The following is a 19,291-nucleotide window of genomic DNA, read 5'->3' as shown; positions in this document are numbered from 1 at the left end:
CTGGGGTTGTGGGGAAGATTATTATTTGTATTGGTGTAGCTCCTAGGTGCCCCAGTCATGGACCAGGCCCCCATTGTGCTGGGAGCTGCACAAAACACAGAACAAAAAAATCTCTGCCCCAGAGAGCTCAACAGCTGGACACAGAACAAACAACAGGGAAACAATGGGATAATACTGGTCAGCATGGCAAGCAGTGGCCTCAGCACATCCGCAGTGGGACTATCGTCAAGTTTTTTGGAGGCATGACAGCAAAGGAGAGTTTGGGGGAGGAACAGGAGGTAGTTTTGAGACTGTTTACAGGAAGCTCCTCCCACGCACGTGGGGAAACCTCGGAAAAAGGCAGAAAAGTGTTTGACAATTTAACAAGCAGGCAACGGAGGCTGGCATCATGGGCTGATTGGAAGACATGATCGGAAGACATGATCAGCCTTTCAACACTGAATGAGAAGTGATAGGTTGGGTGGGGATAGGCCCTGAAGGGCCTTGAAAGTGAAGATAAGTTTGTTTAATATGACAGCAGAGGTAGCCAGCGAAGGGGTGCAAAGAGAGAGGTGACAGGGTCCAAGTGACGGACCGGGGAGGTTGATCTCTGCAGCAGCATTCTGAACGGACAGGAGTGGGGCAAGTCTGCATTTGGCCAGGCCAGAGAAAAGACGCTGCAGGAATTGGGATGAGAGGGTCTTAGCTGTGTAGAGGGAAAGGAGAGGCAGGATGTTAGAGAGATTATTCATGCAGAACGTGCAAGACTTAGATGTAGCCTGGATGTGAGGTCCTAGAGCAGAGGTCAAAAAACTGTAGGGGGGCATGGAGGAAGTTCCGGGGAGGGACACAGCGGGGACCATGCCAGCCCCCACGGGGGGGAGGAGGGAATGCCACCCAAACTCTCTGCCAGCTCTGCTCCATTCCTGCCTCCAGCCACACCCGTATCTCCCATCCCTGCCCCCAGCCTTGGCACAGCTCCACTCCCACCTCCAGCCTCATCCACAACTCCGTTCCCAGGCTGAGAGCGGAGCCACGCCTGGCTCAGGGGGTGCAGGCTCAAAGTGGCCCTTACCTCAAGCGGCTCCCGGAAGCAGCAGCATGTCCCTTCTCCAGCTCCTACACAGAGGCACAGCCAGGCAGTTCTGCATGCTGCCCCATCTGCAGGCACTGCCCCTGCAGCTCCTATTGGAGCACGTAGGAGCCAAAGCAGGACCATGCCATGGCTTCCAGGAGCAGTGTTTTGCAGGCCCCGACCCTGCGCCCTGGCTGGAGCGGGGCCAAGCCACATGGTGCGGCCCTCGACCCAGTAACCCGGCTGGAGCACCGGAGCGGGGCTGAGTCACCTGGTGAGGCCCCCGACCCAGCGCCCTGGCAGAGCCGCATGGTGCGGCTCACAGGCCACTTAAAATGGCTTGGCCCGCGGGCCATAGTTTGCCCACTCCTGATTTCATGTTTAGACTCTATGAAATGCTTGTAAGTTGCTGCATGTATTAATCTCACTTATAATGTCTACATCCCATGTTATAAGGTAATATTTAAGTGTTTGGTCTGAAACTGTAAAGCCAGGCCCCCCACCAGCCTGGAGAGAAACATTACCCAGTGTGAAATACTAGTTTGCTATAGGAGGTGTTATCTCCTGCCCAACAAAAGAGGGCCCATAGACACCACACAAACCAATGTGGACTTTGTTGATTGCTTCTCCCCTTCTCCCTCCCTTCCTCCTCCCGGCACCCAAGAAGAGGAGACCTGCACATGAACTCGTCCCATCATCTTGAACTCTGGGGGAAGGGAACAAAAATCATGACAAGAAGAAACCACATCTTTTTGGCTGTTTGAACTCTGAAGGGCCAGAGACTCAAAACTGAAGCCAGAGATCCCCAGGGGCTGCCTCCTGGGGCTGCCCTGAAAGACTCTTTGAATAGACAGATCACTACAACTCTGACACTGTTAGAATTTAGACACACCAATGAGTTACTATGTTTGCTTGTTTTAACCTGTAAATAATTTGTTCCTTTTTCCTGCCTTTGGTGTAGAATCTAGAGTACCAGTTGCTCTGGGGTAAGTGACTGGTCTCAGGACTAGAAGCAACCTGAATGTGGCATGATTTTTGGTGTGTGGCCATTTATCACTAAGCCCGGCTTGTCCGGATGGCAAGTAGGGTGACCAGATGTCCCAATTTTATAGGAACAGTCCCGATTTTGGGGTCTTTTTCTTAAATAGACTCTTATTACCCCCCACCCCCGTCCTGATTTCACATTTACCGTCTGGTCACCCTAGTGGCAAGATAGACTGGAGAGTCTAGGGGGACTGTTTGTGACTCCATGGTAAGATTGTTATAGGGGTCCAGGGGTCACATTTGTTACTGGTTTGGTGAAATCTAATATAGAACACACCACCAGTTTGGGGTGTCTGCCCTGTTTTTGACAGACTTTCCTGAGGTAGGCACTCATGGTCGTGAGCCACTCAATAGTGCGACAAGAAGGAGAGAAGTAAACAGCTAGTAGTTTAATTGATGTTTGCAGATGAGGCTACTCGGAGATAAGGTGTAGAGGGAGAAGAGAAGGGGACCAAGGATGGAGTTCTGTGGAACCTTCACAGACAACTGGAGGGAGGATAGGAAGGATCCTCCAAAGGACATGCTGAAGAAGCCATTGTGGAGGAAGGAGGAGACCCAGGAGAGGACAGAGTCATGGAAGCCAAGGGAGTACAAGATTTCAAGAAGCAGTGCATGGTCAGTGATGTGAATGGTGGCCGACAGGCTGAGGATGGGATACAGATTCTGAGCTTTGGCTAGGAAGAAAAGACTTTGGCGAGAGTGCTTTTAGTGGAGTGTAACAGACAGAAGCTGGACTGAAGAGGATCTAGGAAGGAACTCCAGGCAGCAAATGTAAACAGCATATTCAGTGAGGATTAATGAGGAGAGGTTTAAACACCTGGATGATCTTGACATTTCAGCAGAAAGCTACAAATATTAGATAGTCTTTTGTACTGAACTCAGAAATGGATTTTGCTTCAATCCCTCCCCACCCCTGCAAAACAGGAGGATTAAAATAACCATAAACAAGCATACCAACTTGGTCTATACTGTTCGTTTAAAATGTTGAGCCCTCAACTAGGAACTTCCTGGCTTTGAGTGGTTTGTTACAACTGATGTGTTATAAGGGTAACTTTTGATATGGATGTTATATGACCTGCTGGTAAAAAAGTGACATTGCAATTCTACTACTTGGTGGGAGAGGGAAAGAAATGACATGCTGAAAAGTGCTTTCTGAGCAGCTGAGGTAACAGTGATATACTCAAAACTTCAAACACACTCAGAACATCTAAAAACCACTCTCAAGAGCATACAAGTCCACTGCAAATTTTTTTTTTGGAATATGCCAATTTTGTAAACCACTAGGATAAATCAAGAACGGTGGCTCTGAAGTATTATTTAAGTTAGACCACAGCTGTGGTTGAAAAGAACTTCCTGCACTGCAGCAGCAAGTAAATGATTTAGAGAAATTGTACATTACTGTAGTGACATTAGCCAGTTTCTCTGTTATTCAAGTGATCCTTAGAAACCAAAGACCTTGGTCATGAACCATGGAGACATCATGGCCCATAGTTATTCAAAGGACTAGTGTTGAAAGGTAATGAAACTGTCATCATTTCTAACAACACTGGAATACTTTCTAAAGCCCACATCTGGAGCATTAAAGCTAATCCTTGATATAGCCTCCAGGTGAGGGGTATATGAAAGGCATCCTTTATGTCGCAGCCTATCACAAGAATTTAAAGCCAAAAGGTAAATATAGGTATGTGTGTGCTGAGAGGAAGCTGAGCAGACTGCCCTGAAGCAGTGTCTCTAGGCTAATCCCAGCGTATTCCTGCTTTGCTGGCCTGGCAGGGAAGAGTAGACAAAGTCACCTACAGCAGCTGTTCTCAACCAGGGATCCGGGGCCCGCCAGGGGGCCGCGAGCAGGACCAATGTTAGACTCGCTGGGGCCCAGGACAGAAAGCCGAAGCGCTGCTGTGCAGGGCTGTAGCCCAGGGCCCTGAGCCCCGCCACCCTGGGCCGAAGCCAAAGTAACTTCGCTTTGCAGAGTCCCCTGTGGCATGGAGCCCCAGGCAATTGCCCTGCTTGCTACTCTTGAATGCTGGCCCTGGCTTTCATATGCAGAAAAACAGTTGCTGGGGTACTGGTGGGCTGTGGAGTTTTTATAGCCTGTTGGGGGGAGTGTCAGAAAGAATAAGGTTGAGAACTCCTGACCTAGAGATCTTTAAGAAGTGCTACAGTACACACACACGTCAGTTCTGCACTTCCCTGCATGTTCTCAGAGTAAAAGGAGCACTAAGCAACACAAGCTTAGACCCCAGAAGAGACAGCACAATGCATTTGCAGAGACCATTGAACTAGCATTAACATAGGGACAGACAGATTTCTTGAGAACAGAGTAAATGGTTTTCAAGTTTTGAACAGAATGTACTCCCCACTCCTGCATCCCAGAACGCTAGCTCCTACTCTGGAGTATTTCCACAAAAACTCCATGTCCCAGGACAGCAGCTAGCACCGAAAAGAGGAGGCTTCCCCATATTTCCCTTAGAATGTTTATGGTAGATTACTTGCAACACTATAACTAGATTTACTGTCCTAATGCCAGATAGAGAATCCAAACTAGTCATGTTACCATGACCCAATGAACTAATCAGATTAGCCACTAACCAGGAGAACTCCAAATTTACCAAGTTGCACTGTGGGCCAATATAATATTTTTATACTGAAACGTTACTTGGGAGAAACACAAGATTATAGAATTGCAAAATTCTACTAAATAAGCATTGAACAAGTCAAGAAAGATACTACTGCAATAGCCACATTACTATAATATGAAAACCAAACAAGCAGATTCCAATAAACTCACTGAACACCCTCCGCTAATCAACAATTTTAATCCAGGAACCAACGAACTCAACTTTTCTTCCAGCAAACTGGACTAGTTGGTCTGGGACACTCTGAAATCACCTTTCAGTCTGGATTTGTCCAAATTCTTTAACTTCGCTCCTAGCTAAAATAAATTTAAAAACTTAACAGCCACCTACCACAATCCCAAAACCCCCCAGATAAATCAATTCCTGTTGCAACAGAGAGAAGGAAGAACAAGAGCAATATTAAATCCATCAACTTCATGAAAAAACTCGTACAGATACAGACTCAGCTGCTACCCTGAAACCGGTCATTAAAAATACAGTCTTTAAGAATGTTTTGGCTGGCCCTTCAGTTACCTACATGCCAATGGTAGCAAGAGCTGTAGTTTTAACAATTAACTAGGACACATTTTTCCCCATCTAAAGCAAGAAGTTATTGTTTGCACCTGTTCTCAGCTCTGTTGTGAGAGGGATTCTGGCAAGAGACTGTTTTCAGGAAGAGCACTGTGTATTTAAAGCCTTGTCAAGGCTTATCTCCCTGGGACCTATTCACCCCCTGACTTTCCATCATCATATCAAGGGACAGCACCCAAAAACGTAGATGAATTTACAAGGAAGGCCATTCGAGCGCTAGCTTATTTTTGGAACAGAGTTGTGAGTACAGTCCCAGTGCATTAGAAAAATACTTCTATTGTACAGATGTTTCACAGTAAGAATGATTTCCCAGGCAGTGCATCTCAGGAAGATTATTATACATCTCAGTAAAAGCAAGAATGTCCAATCCTCATCCTAAAGACAAAATGTAGTGACTAGCTAACCTGGCATTACAACTACCTGACACGACATGAGCTTGCTACACAAAAGGGGTGTGGATTTCAGGCCTATGGACTTTTTACCTTGGAACTCTGGAAATGGTATTAAAAAAAAAAAAAATCCACTTAGCCTAAGAACCATCTGATGCATGCTGTGAACTTGGTTTTGAGAACTGGACTCATTATCTTCTGAGACTTTTCAAGGTTGCTCTGCTTATGGGGTAATATTGTTTGGGTTAAGACCACTGGACTCTGGAGTTGCTATAACAGATTAGGTAGCTTTCATGGACTATGCAAGTATGAAAGCCAGAAAAAATTCTGTTGGCAGTGGGGATGGAAAGCTCTTAGTTGACTGTGGTTGGTCTTTCAGAGTATCCTTTTTCTTTGCTTTTCTTCTATTCCACTTTAAGGCCCCAATGCTCTACATACAATGTTTGTACCATTTATGGATTCGAGTTATAGGTGCAATTTTTCTACCCGAAATAGATAAATGGTGAAACCTCTGGTATGGGCAAAGTATTATCAGTAAAAAGCACATTCCCCTTCCCTACAGAAGGAAGGAACCTTTATACTGCTAACATTGCATTCTCACTAGGGGAGCTGTATGGCTTTAACTATACTGGTACCGTTTGTAGCACAGTTTGTTTACACAGACCAGGCTTGAGTTACAGTTCGGGAGTGAAAGCTATTGAAGCTTAGAACATGCTATTTGTTGACTTTTAATAACATACCCATGTCACAGAGCCACACAATTGGTGCTATGCCTCTAGCTTTGGAACAGACTCTCAGAGGAACCCCTTCAGGGTGCCAGACCTGCTACGGGTTTCACTCTTCCTCCAGGTAAGCCATGTGGCTCCAGTGCCCTCTTAGACTGGACCTCTGGGCCTTCAGCACTCCTGCTTCACACGGTGAGCTCCATCCAGCAAGTCCCACTGAGACAGATTCCTCATGGAGGCTTGTCCACTCTGCAGGGATTACTGCACCTTGCCCAGCATTGGCAGGGACACTCCCACAGTATCAAAACAGTGGGTTTATTAGTTAACTGGAACCCAATACAGTAAGTCCTTAGGGTAGTCTGGAGAACTGAAGGTTACAGCATAGTCCATTCCTGTCAGCCCAGAGCCCAGTCAAGCTGTAGTGAACGCCTTGGTTCAGGCTCTGTCTCTCCATCTGACCTCCTTGGTCAGACACCAGGTGAGAGGCCCAACTCCTTCCAGCAGCCAACACTTAACCCCCCCAGTCTTCTGTACTCCACAGGGAAGCCGGGCACTGTTCCCCAGCTGGAGAGGTGGGGAAATAAGCATCCCTCGGGGGTGTTGGTTTCAAAGCGTCAATGTCCGGGCAATTGGATTTGCCATTGTCTTCTAAAATGCTCCACTGATATGCAGTCTAATGCCCAGACAACAAGATGATACCCAAGCTTGTGTGTTTTGGCTTGCTCAGAGAAAACAGTCCTTTCCCACCCACTGGGCAACAATGCAGCATACAGGAGAAACTAAGGCACAAACAGGCCTCAAATATTACAAAATATTCCCACTGTCACAAGCCACGCTAGTCCTGGATTCTGTCCCAACTGTTTCCTGCCACTGTGAAAAAGGAGGGAACTGACAACTGGGTGAATGCCTAACCCATGTAATTTAACATGGAGATAATTAGATGAGGCTTCCCTAACATTTCCATATCTTCACTTCCCCCTGGTTCTGACAGCATAAGCGGAGGAGGCAGCACTTGCCTTAATACACACCGATGCTTAGGTCAATCCTATTCCAAAATGATCCTGTATTTGTGGCCACCCCACAAAAAGAAAGTTGCATCCTCCTCCCGCATTGGCCAGATGGATGAGCCTGCCTTCTCTCGCAAAAATGGCCTCACAACCTCCAGTCCCCTGCCTGCCAGCAGAGGACAGGAGCTTGGCTCTGCTTCCTGAGGAGGGGACGGGCCGCTCCACTTTCAACAGCAGACCAGGGAGAAGAGTAGAGGTAAGTCGTTGCACAGGAGTCCAATTCTCCAATGTAACCAACTCTATGAGCTCTTCATCCCTATGGCAGGCTTGGATTTCTTTGGTGATGCTTCTCTTTGGGAGGGGACAGGGAACTCTCCACAAGGAGCTCTTACCTCCCTTTTTCAGGGCACTGCTGCCTCCCATTGTCCTTCCCGCATTAGATCATAAGCGAGGGAGGGGACAGAGCCATGGAAAAGAGCAAGTACGAGATGTGGAGAGACTCCAAATCTAGCTGAAGTTATTTTAAACAGGTCAGGTTTGGTCAGTGTCTTAAAGTGACCTACACAGCAGCTGCCTCCTAAGGAAATTGACAAGAAATCAGTGAGCCTGTCAAATATGTTGAGCTCAGTCTAACTGAAAGGAAGTGAGGTTTGGGAGAATTCCAGATGGGATCCCTCTTGGCTACAGGGTGTACATGCCCAAGGCAAAGATGGGTGTCTGCACTGAAACGCTAGTGAAAGGTGAAACAAGGAAAGTGTGCAGGGCTCTTGTTCTAAGAGCCAAGGAATATCAAAATGTGAATGAGGGCTATTGAGAGAAGCCAGTTAGAGGCTGCTTCACCTGGAAAACTTTGCGATGAAAGCTCCTCTTTTCTAAGGCATTAGATTATTGTCCTAGTGAGGTTCTTTCTTCTCAGCAGAGGCTAACCTTATGACTGCACTCAGATCCCCTCCCCTCCCACCAAATCTGATAATGAGAAGCTTCAAAGCTAACATGCTTCCAACCCAACCAATCCAGAATGTTCCTATACTGCCCTTCCAGTTAAATAAAGAGGCAGGAGAGGAGGTGAACACTGCAGAAAGGCATATGCCTCATGATCTGGTTTCTTGAACTGCCTAAGAGGTACTTACACATGTTGAGCTGACGTACGAAGCTGGCCATGTTGTTATGTTTGAAGTACTTTGGAAGCACCTCCTTGGCAAACTGGCCTTGGTCAAACACATGGAAGCTGTTTCCACTCTGTCAAAACACAAAATGAAAGTGACTTGTTATGAACTGCATAGCATCACTGACTAGAGCTTCCCTCAAGTTACTCTTTTTCAATTTAAATGCTACAGGCTGGTCCCATGGCAATTTTCTTCTCTGTCACACAGTACATGGTGGCTCCTTCTGATCAGGCTCACTCTGTGGATTGACTGGAGATGAGCATGCTACAGAAGCAGTGCTTCAAAATTACTCAATAGTAATGCATGAGGTGGTAGTGACAAGAAGAGTCGCAAAGTAGCGAGGAGTATAAGTCATCTAAGCCAGCAATTCTCAAACTTTCACACGCTGGACCGTATCTTCACATTCTCATGGATGGCCTCCCTTCCAAGTTACGATAACACAGACCGTCTCCTCTTACAGAACAGATCCTTGTGGCAACCACAGTTGCTTATGGGGAAGAGTAACATTAGCTTTATATTTAACATATTTTTAGCTATTCACTAATTTAGTAGTTGGAAACAAGGAGATGACCAGATGGTGTCCCCTGAATAGATATGTGGGCACAGTTGGCAACGGGCTTTGTTGCAAGGATATGTTCCACATATCTATTCGGGGACACCATCATAGGGCCTAATCACATCAGCTACACTATCAGAGGCTCGTTCACCAGCACATCTACCAATGTGATATATGCCATCATGTGCCAGCAATGCCCCTCTGCCATGTACATTGGCCAAACCGGACAGTCTCTACGTAAAAGAATAATGGACACAAATCAGATGTCAGGAATGGTAACATTCAAAAACCAGTCGGAGAACACTTCAGTCTCTTTGGCCACTCGATTACAGACCTAAAAGTGGCAATTCTTCAACAAAAAAACTTCAAAAATAGACTCCAACAAGAGACTGCTGACTTGGAATTAATTTGCAAACTGGACACCATTACATTAGGCTTGAATAGAGACTGGGAGTATATGGGTCATTACACAAAGTAAAACTATTTCCCCATGTTTATTCCCCCCCGCCACTGTTCCTCAGACTTTCTTGTCAACTGCTGGAAATGGCCCACCTTGATCATCACTACAAAAGGTTTTTTTTCTCTCCTCCTGGTAATAACTCACCTTACCCGATCACTCTGGTTACAGTGTGTATGGTCACACCCATGGTCTCCTGTTCTCTGTGCACATAGACAGCTGTCAGAGGAGCAGCCATGTTCATCTGTATCCGCAAAAAGAAAAGGAGGACTTGTGGCACCTTTTTGTGGATACAGACTAACACAGCTGCTCCTCTGAAACCTGTTATTCTGTAGAGTAGCCCAAATTAGGTTTTTAATTATGGTTCGTGGGCCTGTATTACAAATTTGGGGGCAAACACTACCCTTGATCCAGAGTGGATATCTTCCTACCCGATAGTCTGTGGTTTCCACAAAAATCAAATATAAAATGACCTTTCTGTAGTTGCTAAAACTACGTTAGAAGTTACTATTGCATTCAGCATTGCTCAGCAAGGAAGAAATCACGTAGGGCATTTAAGACCAGTGCTATTTCTACCCCTGGTTTACTTGGTCAATTACATATATTATTCAATATGCATGCATAATTCAGAAAGTGCACATACATATTAGGCATTTCTTAGAGATATTTCAGGTTAAAACAAAGTTACATTGTTGTCACATTTTGGATCAGAAACATTTTAAAATGAAAACTTGGAATTCAACATAATCTGAATCAGCCCTGGGGGAATGGACAAGTACACCAAGTGAGCCAGCAGTTTTACACCCTTACGTTAATTAGCATGCAGGCCCTGGTTACAAACAAAGGTCTGGCTGAGTGCCTCCAAGCATAATAAGTTGTGTTTAACGTTGTACATTGGAAGCCTCAATAGTCCGCCTGGCATAAAGGCATTCTGCAAAAACAACGAGAACCAGGGAGAGAGCCAAAAGATGCTATGCCCAAGTATCAAGGTGGAGCAGAAAGCTTTGTAGCCCATGGTTATTGAAACAATAGCCTAGTTTTAGCTTGAGAAGTACTGCTGCTCTGCAGAATCTAGGTCATCTATTATTGTACTGGGAGATTTGCAATTTTTTTTGCACTGGTTTATGAGAAACATCCTTTAGATTCTGGTCTTTCAGTCTATGAGATTATTAGTCACCCCATGAAACAGATGAGCATGAAAAGTCAAAATCTAGGAAAAAGGTGACAGCTCTAATTAAAAATTTGATTTTTTTAAAATTATTTGCAGCTGTGAAGTAACACCAACTGGCCATTTTTTGTGTTTCCACTCTGAATTGTACCATGTAAATGTTACTATATTAAGATTAGCCCATGGTGGTGAAGTCACACAGATGTGGACAACAGCAAAATTGAATGAGCACACAATTTTAACAAACATCACTACCTTTTATGAATCACATCAAGCACTTAAACTTGATCTGAACAAAAGGGAAGTTGATCAACCATGACAGTCATTTGAAAATGGCATGAGGCTATTAAAATTTTATTTTAAAAAAGCTTTAAGTTTGGTTATGTTCTCACATCAGGAGGTCCCACATTTGTTTTATTAATTTTCAGCCTAAATCTGACCAATTTATAAGTAAAAATGACTTTGTAATTGGTAGTCCTAAACATATTATCTGGGATCCAAAAATCCAACAGAGCTTTCTGGCTTCTACCTCACTACCACTGTTGATACACAAGACAGAAAATAATTAAATGCCCTAAGACTTTGCTAACGAGGAGCTAAGGTTCCTCTGTGGTGCCTCACACTTCTCAGTGGCTAAAGAGAAACCTCTGAAAACCATGAAATTCAAACTAAAGAAACATAGATCAATAACCTTACCCCATACTCCCATGAGGTTTCAAGTCGATTCAAGTGAACATGTAAATCTGAGTAACTAGAATTGTTGTCTTTTTAATGGTAAGTGACCTAACTTTATAGCAGAACACCTGCTCTGCTGTAATATAATTCATTCTCCCACAGATGTATTGTCTCAAACTGCAGCTTTTACTATAGTAATTTGCCAAAGCAAGCAGATGAGATCTGCAATACACACAGGCAGCTGGTCTATGCCTTAAGATGTGCCATTTTAACATTTTTTTTAAAGAATCAGACAACCTTTAAGCCCAGACAGCCAGCTCTCATATAAAAAACTAAGAATGACCAAGTGTAGTTATCTAATTGGTCTGAAGATATAACTTATGAAAACAGAAGTCACTAGATCCAAAGAGGAAACAAATTGAAATGTACAATTTAAAGATTACACAATTAAGACATGGTTCTCCCCACATCCTAAAAATGTCCACACAAGATACAGTAACACCTTTTACAAGTGTCAGAGTAGCAGCCATGTTAGTCTGTATCCACAAAAAGAAAAGGAGGACTAGTGGCACCTTAGAGACTAACCAATCTATTTGAGCAGAAGCTTTCATGAGCCACAGCTCACTTCATCGGATGCATAGTCTCTAAGGTGCCACAAGTCCTCCTTATCTTTTACAACTTAGAGGAGAAAAAGATTGAGATGGACTCAGAAGGTAGTTAGAAAAGACTGTCAACTACAATGGAGGATTGTTAAAAATAGGAAGAAGGTAGAATGCAATGGAACTAGCTTTATTCCATATCTGATTACTTCTCACTTTGAGCCAAATGAACCTGACTCAAGAAGCGAGACACCTGTTGCAGAGAGTAGCTTTTGAATGACCTCCCATGTCCTCCATCAAGAAGATCCACATGGGGGCTGTGTTCTCAGATGGACACATAGGGCATTGCCCTCAATTCCAAATGATATTCAAGAAGCATTCACAGTGTGAAATCCATCCAAAGAGTTTTATACTGCTGCCCAGCACTGTAGTATTGAGTACCTTCCACACAAAATCAGTATCATTAGTGAAGTCCTTAGGGTATGTTTACACTGCAGTTAGACACCTGCAACCAGCCAGTGCCAGCTGACTAGGGCACATAGACAGCTGCAGTCAACCTAATTGCAGTGCAGACAGACTCCATGGAGTCCACTAGGGATGACATCTCCCTTTTCAGAGTAAATGAAACTCTGCTTCGGAGAGGATTTTATTTTTAATTCTTTAAGATTTGATTTTCTATTTTGGGGCTGGCAGGAGCGTATTGGGTAAAAGGGATGTCAGTGTTGCAAGTATCATTCTTACAGTGGAAAGGTTTTTTTGAGAAGAAAGTTTGGTAGCATTTACCAAAGACAGACTCTGGGTTTGCCGGATCTCCTCTGGGAGTTTGTTCCCTACCTGGGTCCCCTTGATAAAGAAAGCTTTGTCCCCAGCTTTCCTGCACTTTGTCCTGAGCTTTCTGATCTGCACTGCCCAGGAGAAACGGCTGTTCATAGACTGAAATTTGATTTTTAATGGAGCTTTGACTTGATCCATTAATTAGTCATACTCTTATTTTGAATTCTTTGAAAGACTTCTGGTCTTGACTTAAAGACTTCAAATGATTGAGACCTCCCTTCCCCCCCGCCTCCATAAGTTGTAACAATTGTTATCCTCACTGTCAAAAAATTATGCCTTACTTTGTGGTCAACATATTTGCATTGGTAACCACAAATTCAGAAAAAGTGAAAACTTAACATGAATTAATTCATTTTGATTTTAGTAGGAATTTGGATACATTCCTACAAGACACTCTCATAAACAACTAGGGAAACGTGGTCTAAATGATATTACTATAAGGCAAGTGCACAACGGTTTGAAAGATCACTCAGAGTACTTATCAATGATTTGCTATTAAACTGCAAACATGTATCTAGTGGGGTCCCACAGTGGTCATTTCTGGATCTGGTACTACTCAATATTTTCATTCATGACATGGATAACAGAATGGAGAGTATGCGTATAAAATTTGCAGATGATACCAAACTGGGAGGGGCTGCAAGCACTTTGGAGGAAACTATTAGAAATCAAAATGACCTTGATAAATTGGAGAATTAGACTGAACTCAGTAAGATGAAATTCAATAAAGATAAAAGCAAAGTACTATACTTAGCAAAGAAAAAAATCAAATGCACAACTGCAAAATGGAGGAATAACTGGCTAGGCAGAGGTACTGCTGAAAAGCATCTGAGGGTTATAGGAGACTCCAAATCGAATATGAATCAGCAATGTGATGCAGTTGCAAAAAGGCTAATATCATTCCAGGGTGTCATATGAAACATGGGAAGTCACTGTCCCACTCTACTTGGCACTGGTGAGGCCTCAGCTAGAGTAGCGTGTCCAGTTTTGGGCGCCACTCTTTAGGAAAGAGGTGAACAAAGTGGAGGGAGTCCAGAGGAGAGCAACAAAAATGATAAAAGGTTTAGAAAACCTGACCTATGAGGAGGGTTAAAAAAATCTGGGCACATTTCATCTTGAGAAAAGAAGGGGGGGGGGGGAAGAAGAGGAGACATGGCTTGATAAGTCTTCAAATATATTAAGGGCTGTTATAAAGATGATGGGGATCAATTGTTCTCCACATCCACCGAAGGCAGGACAAGAAGTAATGGACTTACTCTGCAGCAAGGGAGATTTACATTAGCTACTAGGAAAAGATTTCTAACTCTAAGGGGAGCTAAGCTCCGGTATAGCTTTCAAGGGAGGTTGTGGAATCCCCATTATTGAAGGTTTTGGAATGGCGTAGGGTTACTTCGTCCTGTCCCAATGCAGGGTGCTGAACTTGATGACCTCTCAAGATATCTTCCAGCTCTACAGTTCTATGATTCTATGTTTAAGCCCAACTAATGTTTTTCTTGTGAAAAAGTTTTGCAGCATGGCTTACGTTTACAAGACTCTCAATCTTGATCACTACACTGGATCACTTACTCCACAAGACTATGAATATTTTGCTACTATCTACGTATATGGGTGAAGATAAAGCATAAGATGGAACCCTGTATTACTCTTGTTAATTATTTTGCAGATATTATCTGTTAATTATCTTCCTCTTCCAGATTCCTAGCTTTTATGTTAACTTTCACAGATCATAAATTGTAACTATTTGTAAGCTGCATTGGTATGGTACAGTACCAGAATATCTTTCTGCGCATTTCTCCCTCTTCCAACTGTATTTTAAGAATGGTTGTTTGGAAAAATTAAATAATTATACAAAGCAAGTGATGAGAACATGTTCCACCAGGTTACCACCACAATTCTACAGTGGCACAAAAAAGTGTTGTCCCATCTACACTAGAAGGTTTTTGGACCATTGGGATCATCCAATCTGACCTCCTGTACAACACAGGCCAGAGAACTGCCCCATAATAATTCCTAGAGCAGAGCTTTTAGAAAAATATCCAATCTCTATTTAAAAATGGTCAGTGATGGAGAATCCACTGTGACCCTTGGTAAATTGTTTCAATGGATTAATTATTCTCACCATTAAAAATGTACACCCTATTTCCAGTCTGAATTTGTCTAGCTTCAATTTTCAGCCATCGTCAAGACAATGAGGACAAAGACTGAATCCAGGGACGTGAATTAGCCCTTTTGGCTACAACATTGCACTGGGAGCTCACGTTCAGCTTGTTATCCACCATGGCCAAATTTTTTTCAGTCACTGATTCCCAGGATGTAGTCCCCCATCCTTTAAGTATGACCTACATCCTTCATTCCTAGAGGTATATGTTTAGCTATATTACAATGATACAGCATGCTTACACCCACCTAGCTTACCAAGTGATCCAGATCACTCTGTATCAGTGACCTCTCCTCTTCATTATTGGGGGAAAAAGGTAATTTTTTGTTAAATCATTTTGTACATCAGCTGAGAAGGGTTTTGGACATTTTCAGCAAAGGGTACTTTTTCTAGTGTAGAGAAGGACCTCCATGCTGACCTGTCTATTGAGGACTGGCCTGGAATTTGGCCAACAGTGCAGAAAGTATTTATGAGCTGCAAGCATAACAAATTGCTGATTAAGTTACTTCATGAACACTCTGCTTCCCTCCTCATTAAAAAGGCTTTGTTGGTGGGATTCTACTCTGAAATGTGACTATGTAAAAGTGGTACCTTCTTACTCAGCAGACCCGATCCTTGCATATACTCCAAGTCAGATCTGTGGATAGAAAACTGGATTCTTCCTTCTTCTGCAACATAATTGTTTACTTAGTCTATATTACAGTGCTAATGAGCATTCATCTGTGGAAACCTATTGAAAAACATGGGTTTATACAGATGTAATAGCTTAATTTGAAAACAACAGAGAGTCATGGTTGTGTGAGGGTAGAGTATAGCCTGCAAAATCTTTGATGGTAAAGTGTGAAGGAAAGAAGCCAGTGTGATTTTTCAGATTCTGGGATGAATCTGCAGGGTGGAAGTTGGCAAACAAAAGTTACTACTTGTAAGATGAGCAAAGTCTATATGGAACTCACTGAGAAAAGAGTCATAAAAATCTCACAATCCCATTTGACTGAGTTACTTTTCAAAGTAGAGCCGTAATTTAAAAGCGATCTGCAAGGGAAGAGTGGGTTTGTGCCATTCTTGCTTCCTTAACTCTTTTCCACTGCATGCATCCGACGAAGTGGGTTTTAGCCCACAAAAACTTATACCCAAATAAAATTGTTAGTCTCTAAGGTGTCACAAGTACTCCTCGTTTTTTGTTTTTTTGTTGTTTTTTTGGGGGGGGAGGGGGAGGAAAAACATTTCTTTTCCTGCTTTTTACCCAATCTGCTCCCTTTCCTGCACAAACACAGACAAGACCTGGCTTCCCTCTTGCTAGAGCCTTTCTTGAAGGATCCAGGAATGTGCATTGAGGTCTCAGTCCTTAAAGTGATATGTGGCATATAACTCTTTTTCTACCTGTTTGTTGAGTGAAGCAGATGAAGAAACAAGGCAGTGAAAACACAGGGAAACAGAAAGGTATAAAAAAGCATTGAAGTTTAGAGAAAAAAAAGGAAATGAGCATTGAAGACAAATCAGGGCAAGATACACCATGACATTTTACGGGAAATAAAGTTAAGTGATGAAAGGAAAAAGTATCAGAAGATTGAGGAATGGCAAATTCTAAGTTACCTAAAAACCTGATTGTTATATACTGAATTGGACTGCTATTGTCAAACAGTACACAATGGCTTTACACCCCAACAAAGGGCACTGCAGCATATGGATTATTTTGCGGGGTTAATATGCTTGGTTCCTGGGCTATAAAGCATAGAGTACAATATCAAAACTCCGCCCTCCTTTGAGATCATTTCAAGGTAACTTGCTATATTGTTTCTTAGTTGCACTGTCCGTGTATTTAAGAACAAAAGTTCTGTGTGGTAGGGATCATATCTTTCTTTCGCCATGTCTTCACACAGGACAAACATAAACACAGCGCTCCATAAATGTGTAAAATATTTACATTCAACACTAGGCATAACAGGGAACTCGGATACCAGCTTTGTATCCTCACTCTACAAAGGCAGACCTACCACGTTTCTGGAATGATACCTGCTGAATCTATGCATACATTTCATGCAAAATGAACTAAATCGGTCTCCAAACCATGTGCTCTTAGGCCTGTCTACACTAGAAGGTTTGTATTGGTAAACCCTCCTTGTATAGATACAGCTTATATCTTCCTAGTGTAGATACAGAGTGCTTTTGCTGGTCCACTAGATCTTTTGCCCATATAAAAAACTTAAAAAATAAAAAATAAATAACATCTAAGTGAGATTATTATACTGGCAAAAGTTTCTAATGTTGACTAGGCCTTAGATGTCCTGCAACATATGTGGGTCAGTCTTAACTTTCACTACAAACGCTGAATCTACTTTTGGAAGCAACTCTAAAGCAGCCATACAAGACAAAGGTATATTTAAAGTGTTTCCAAAACAGACTGAAGTGCCATGCAAAATTTTTACTGGGCTGTATACATGGAACCCTCCCCCCGTCTAATAACCATCACCTTAAATTTATATACTGTACTTTCTTTCTACTCAAAAGCTTTCATATGAATGAAGAGGGCTCAGTTCACGCAGCTATGAAATGGAACCAGTTCTGGAATGGAACATAGCAGCTATTTAACAGCAAAGAGTAATGACAACTATTTGAGCTTGGAAATTAAGACTACTGTATCCAAGTAAAACTAGAGGGTGATTTACAGTTTTGAATGAGTTGGAGTTAAAGACACCAGGATTAACGCTCACTCTCTCAAGAAAATGATCATTGAAAGGTTAAAGTTATGAGCCTTGGTTTTACATCGTATCCAATAACGATCAAGTCAAACTCTGAGTTTTCAAGATATCAGATCATAGCGCAAGGCAATGGGGCTGTTTTCTATTAATTGGAATGAGTTGGGCTGTAGTGGAGAAGGGTTGATACCAGAGGAAAGAAAACACAATTAATTGCTGTCAGAAGACAATGAGGGCTAAGACAAAGGACTCAACAATATGAAAGGATGACTGACAGACATAATTTTCTTAACTTACAACTTGTGTTTGGACCAAGATTTTAAAAACTTTATCGGTGCCAAAAAGAGAAGAGCAAGACTCTTAAAGCTCAAATGTTAACACACTGTTTTTGCATTTATAGTTTAAATTTCCTCCTAGGTCCTCTACTTTAACAGTCTTTCAAGCCAAGAGAAGTTTAAAAAGAAGTAGGTAACCTGGTTTAGCTGTCAACATAACCAAAACATCCCACTGCCAGTGGGCAGCTTAGGTGACACTAGGAACTAGAATCAACTGTGTGTTGGTGGCAGGTGGATGTATTACTTATTTCTGGCAGTAGAAGCTTGACTTGAGAGTGCCTCATTAAACAACATGATTGGCCAATCCATACAGTTAACCACTTCCAAAAAGGCACTGATTCATGTTTCTCAGGTTATTGCTTCAGTCCTGACAGCATAACACCGCCTCAGACAGGAATGTAAACAAGTTCCATACCCAAACGCTGAACTTTCATTGATTTATAGAGGAAACAAGTGACTTGTTTCTGAAAGTTATCACTTCTGAAGTTAGGATGTGTATCTATTGGAAACAACATACTGGCAACTAGATTCAAGAACATGTAACATCGCATGGTACTAGACAGTTAAACAGGAGCTGGTAGAGAGCAGCTCCACCCGTACAAGCTGTCTATTCCTCACGTGAAGTCAATCTTCTGTATGACATTTGTCAATATTAACATCAGAGTTTTATGATTTCATTTCAAAATAAGACCACAGATACAATACTGCAGTTTACACATTGAGTTTATGAATGAAACACTGAGCATTTAACTTACAGAAACATTCAAGAAACTTTTGTGCTTGCTCATTCTGTGAAATTAAGAACCAAGAATGAGGAAGCATCTTTCCTTTGAACTCAGAAACACGTGTTGGCTGCAACAGAATTTCTTTTTTGAAAGACTTTACTGCATCAGTCCCTGACACTGTCACTTTTCTTATAAAAACTGAAGTTTCCTCAGCTTGGCAGAATGCAGGGGGATACGACGTTGCACAACTGCAACTCTCATTCTCATGGAAGCCCAGGTTCATGATGAGTACTCAATACGCTGGACCTATCGCACCTGTTTCATAGATTACAAAGCCAGAAGGGACCACCCTGATCACCTAATCTGACCTCCTGTATAACACAGGGTCATAAATATAAAGGGAAGGCTAACCACCTTTAAATCCCTTCAGGCCAGAAGAAAAAACCCTTTCACCTGTAAAGGGTTAAGAAGCTAAAGATAACCTCGCTGGCACCTGA

At 42.8% G+C, this 19,291-nt stretch overlaps 1 protein-coding gene across 2 annotated transcripts in view; it reads right to left on the bottom strand.

Moving 5' to 3' along the window:
* HSF1 (heat shock transcription factor 1) overlaps positions 1-19,291 on the bottom strand; it is a 75,592-nt gene that overhangs the window by 53,021 nt on the left and 3,280 nt on the right. The window contains exon 2 of one of the 2 annotated variants that reach the window (XM_073329847.1): positions 8,556-8,664. In XM_073329847.1, the coding sequence (XP_073185948.1) occupies positions 8,556-8,664 (109 nt within the window). Of the gene's footprint in view, positions 1-8,555; positions 8,665-19,291 lie in introns of those variants that run through there. The other variant, XM_073329848.1, reaches the window with a different exon arrangement.

This window comes from Lepidochelys kempii, chromosome 2 (genome assembly GCF_965140265.1).
Source record: "Lepidochelys kempii isolate rLepKem1 chromosome 2, rLepKem1.hap2, whole genome shotgun sequence".
NCBI classification, from domain to species: domain Eukaryota; kingdom Metazoa; phylum Chordata; order Testudines; family Cheloniidae; genus Lepidochelys; species Lepidochelys kempii.
Note: the sequence above shows the minus strand (reverse complement) of the source record. Positions and strands in the feature narration are given on the sequence as shown.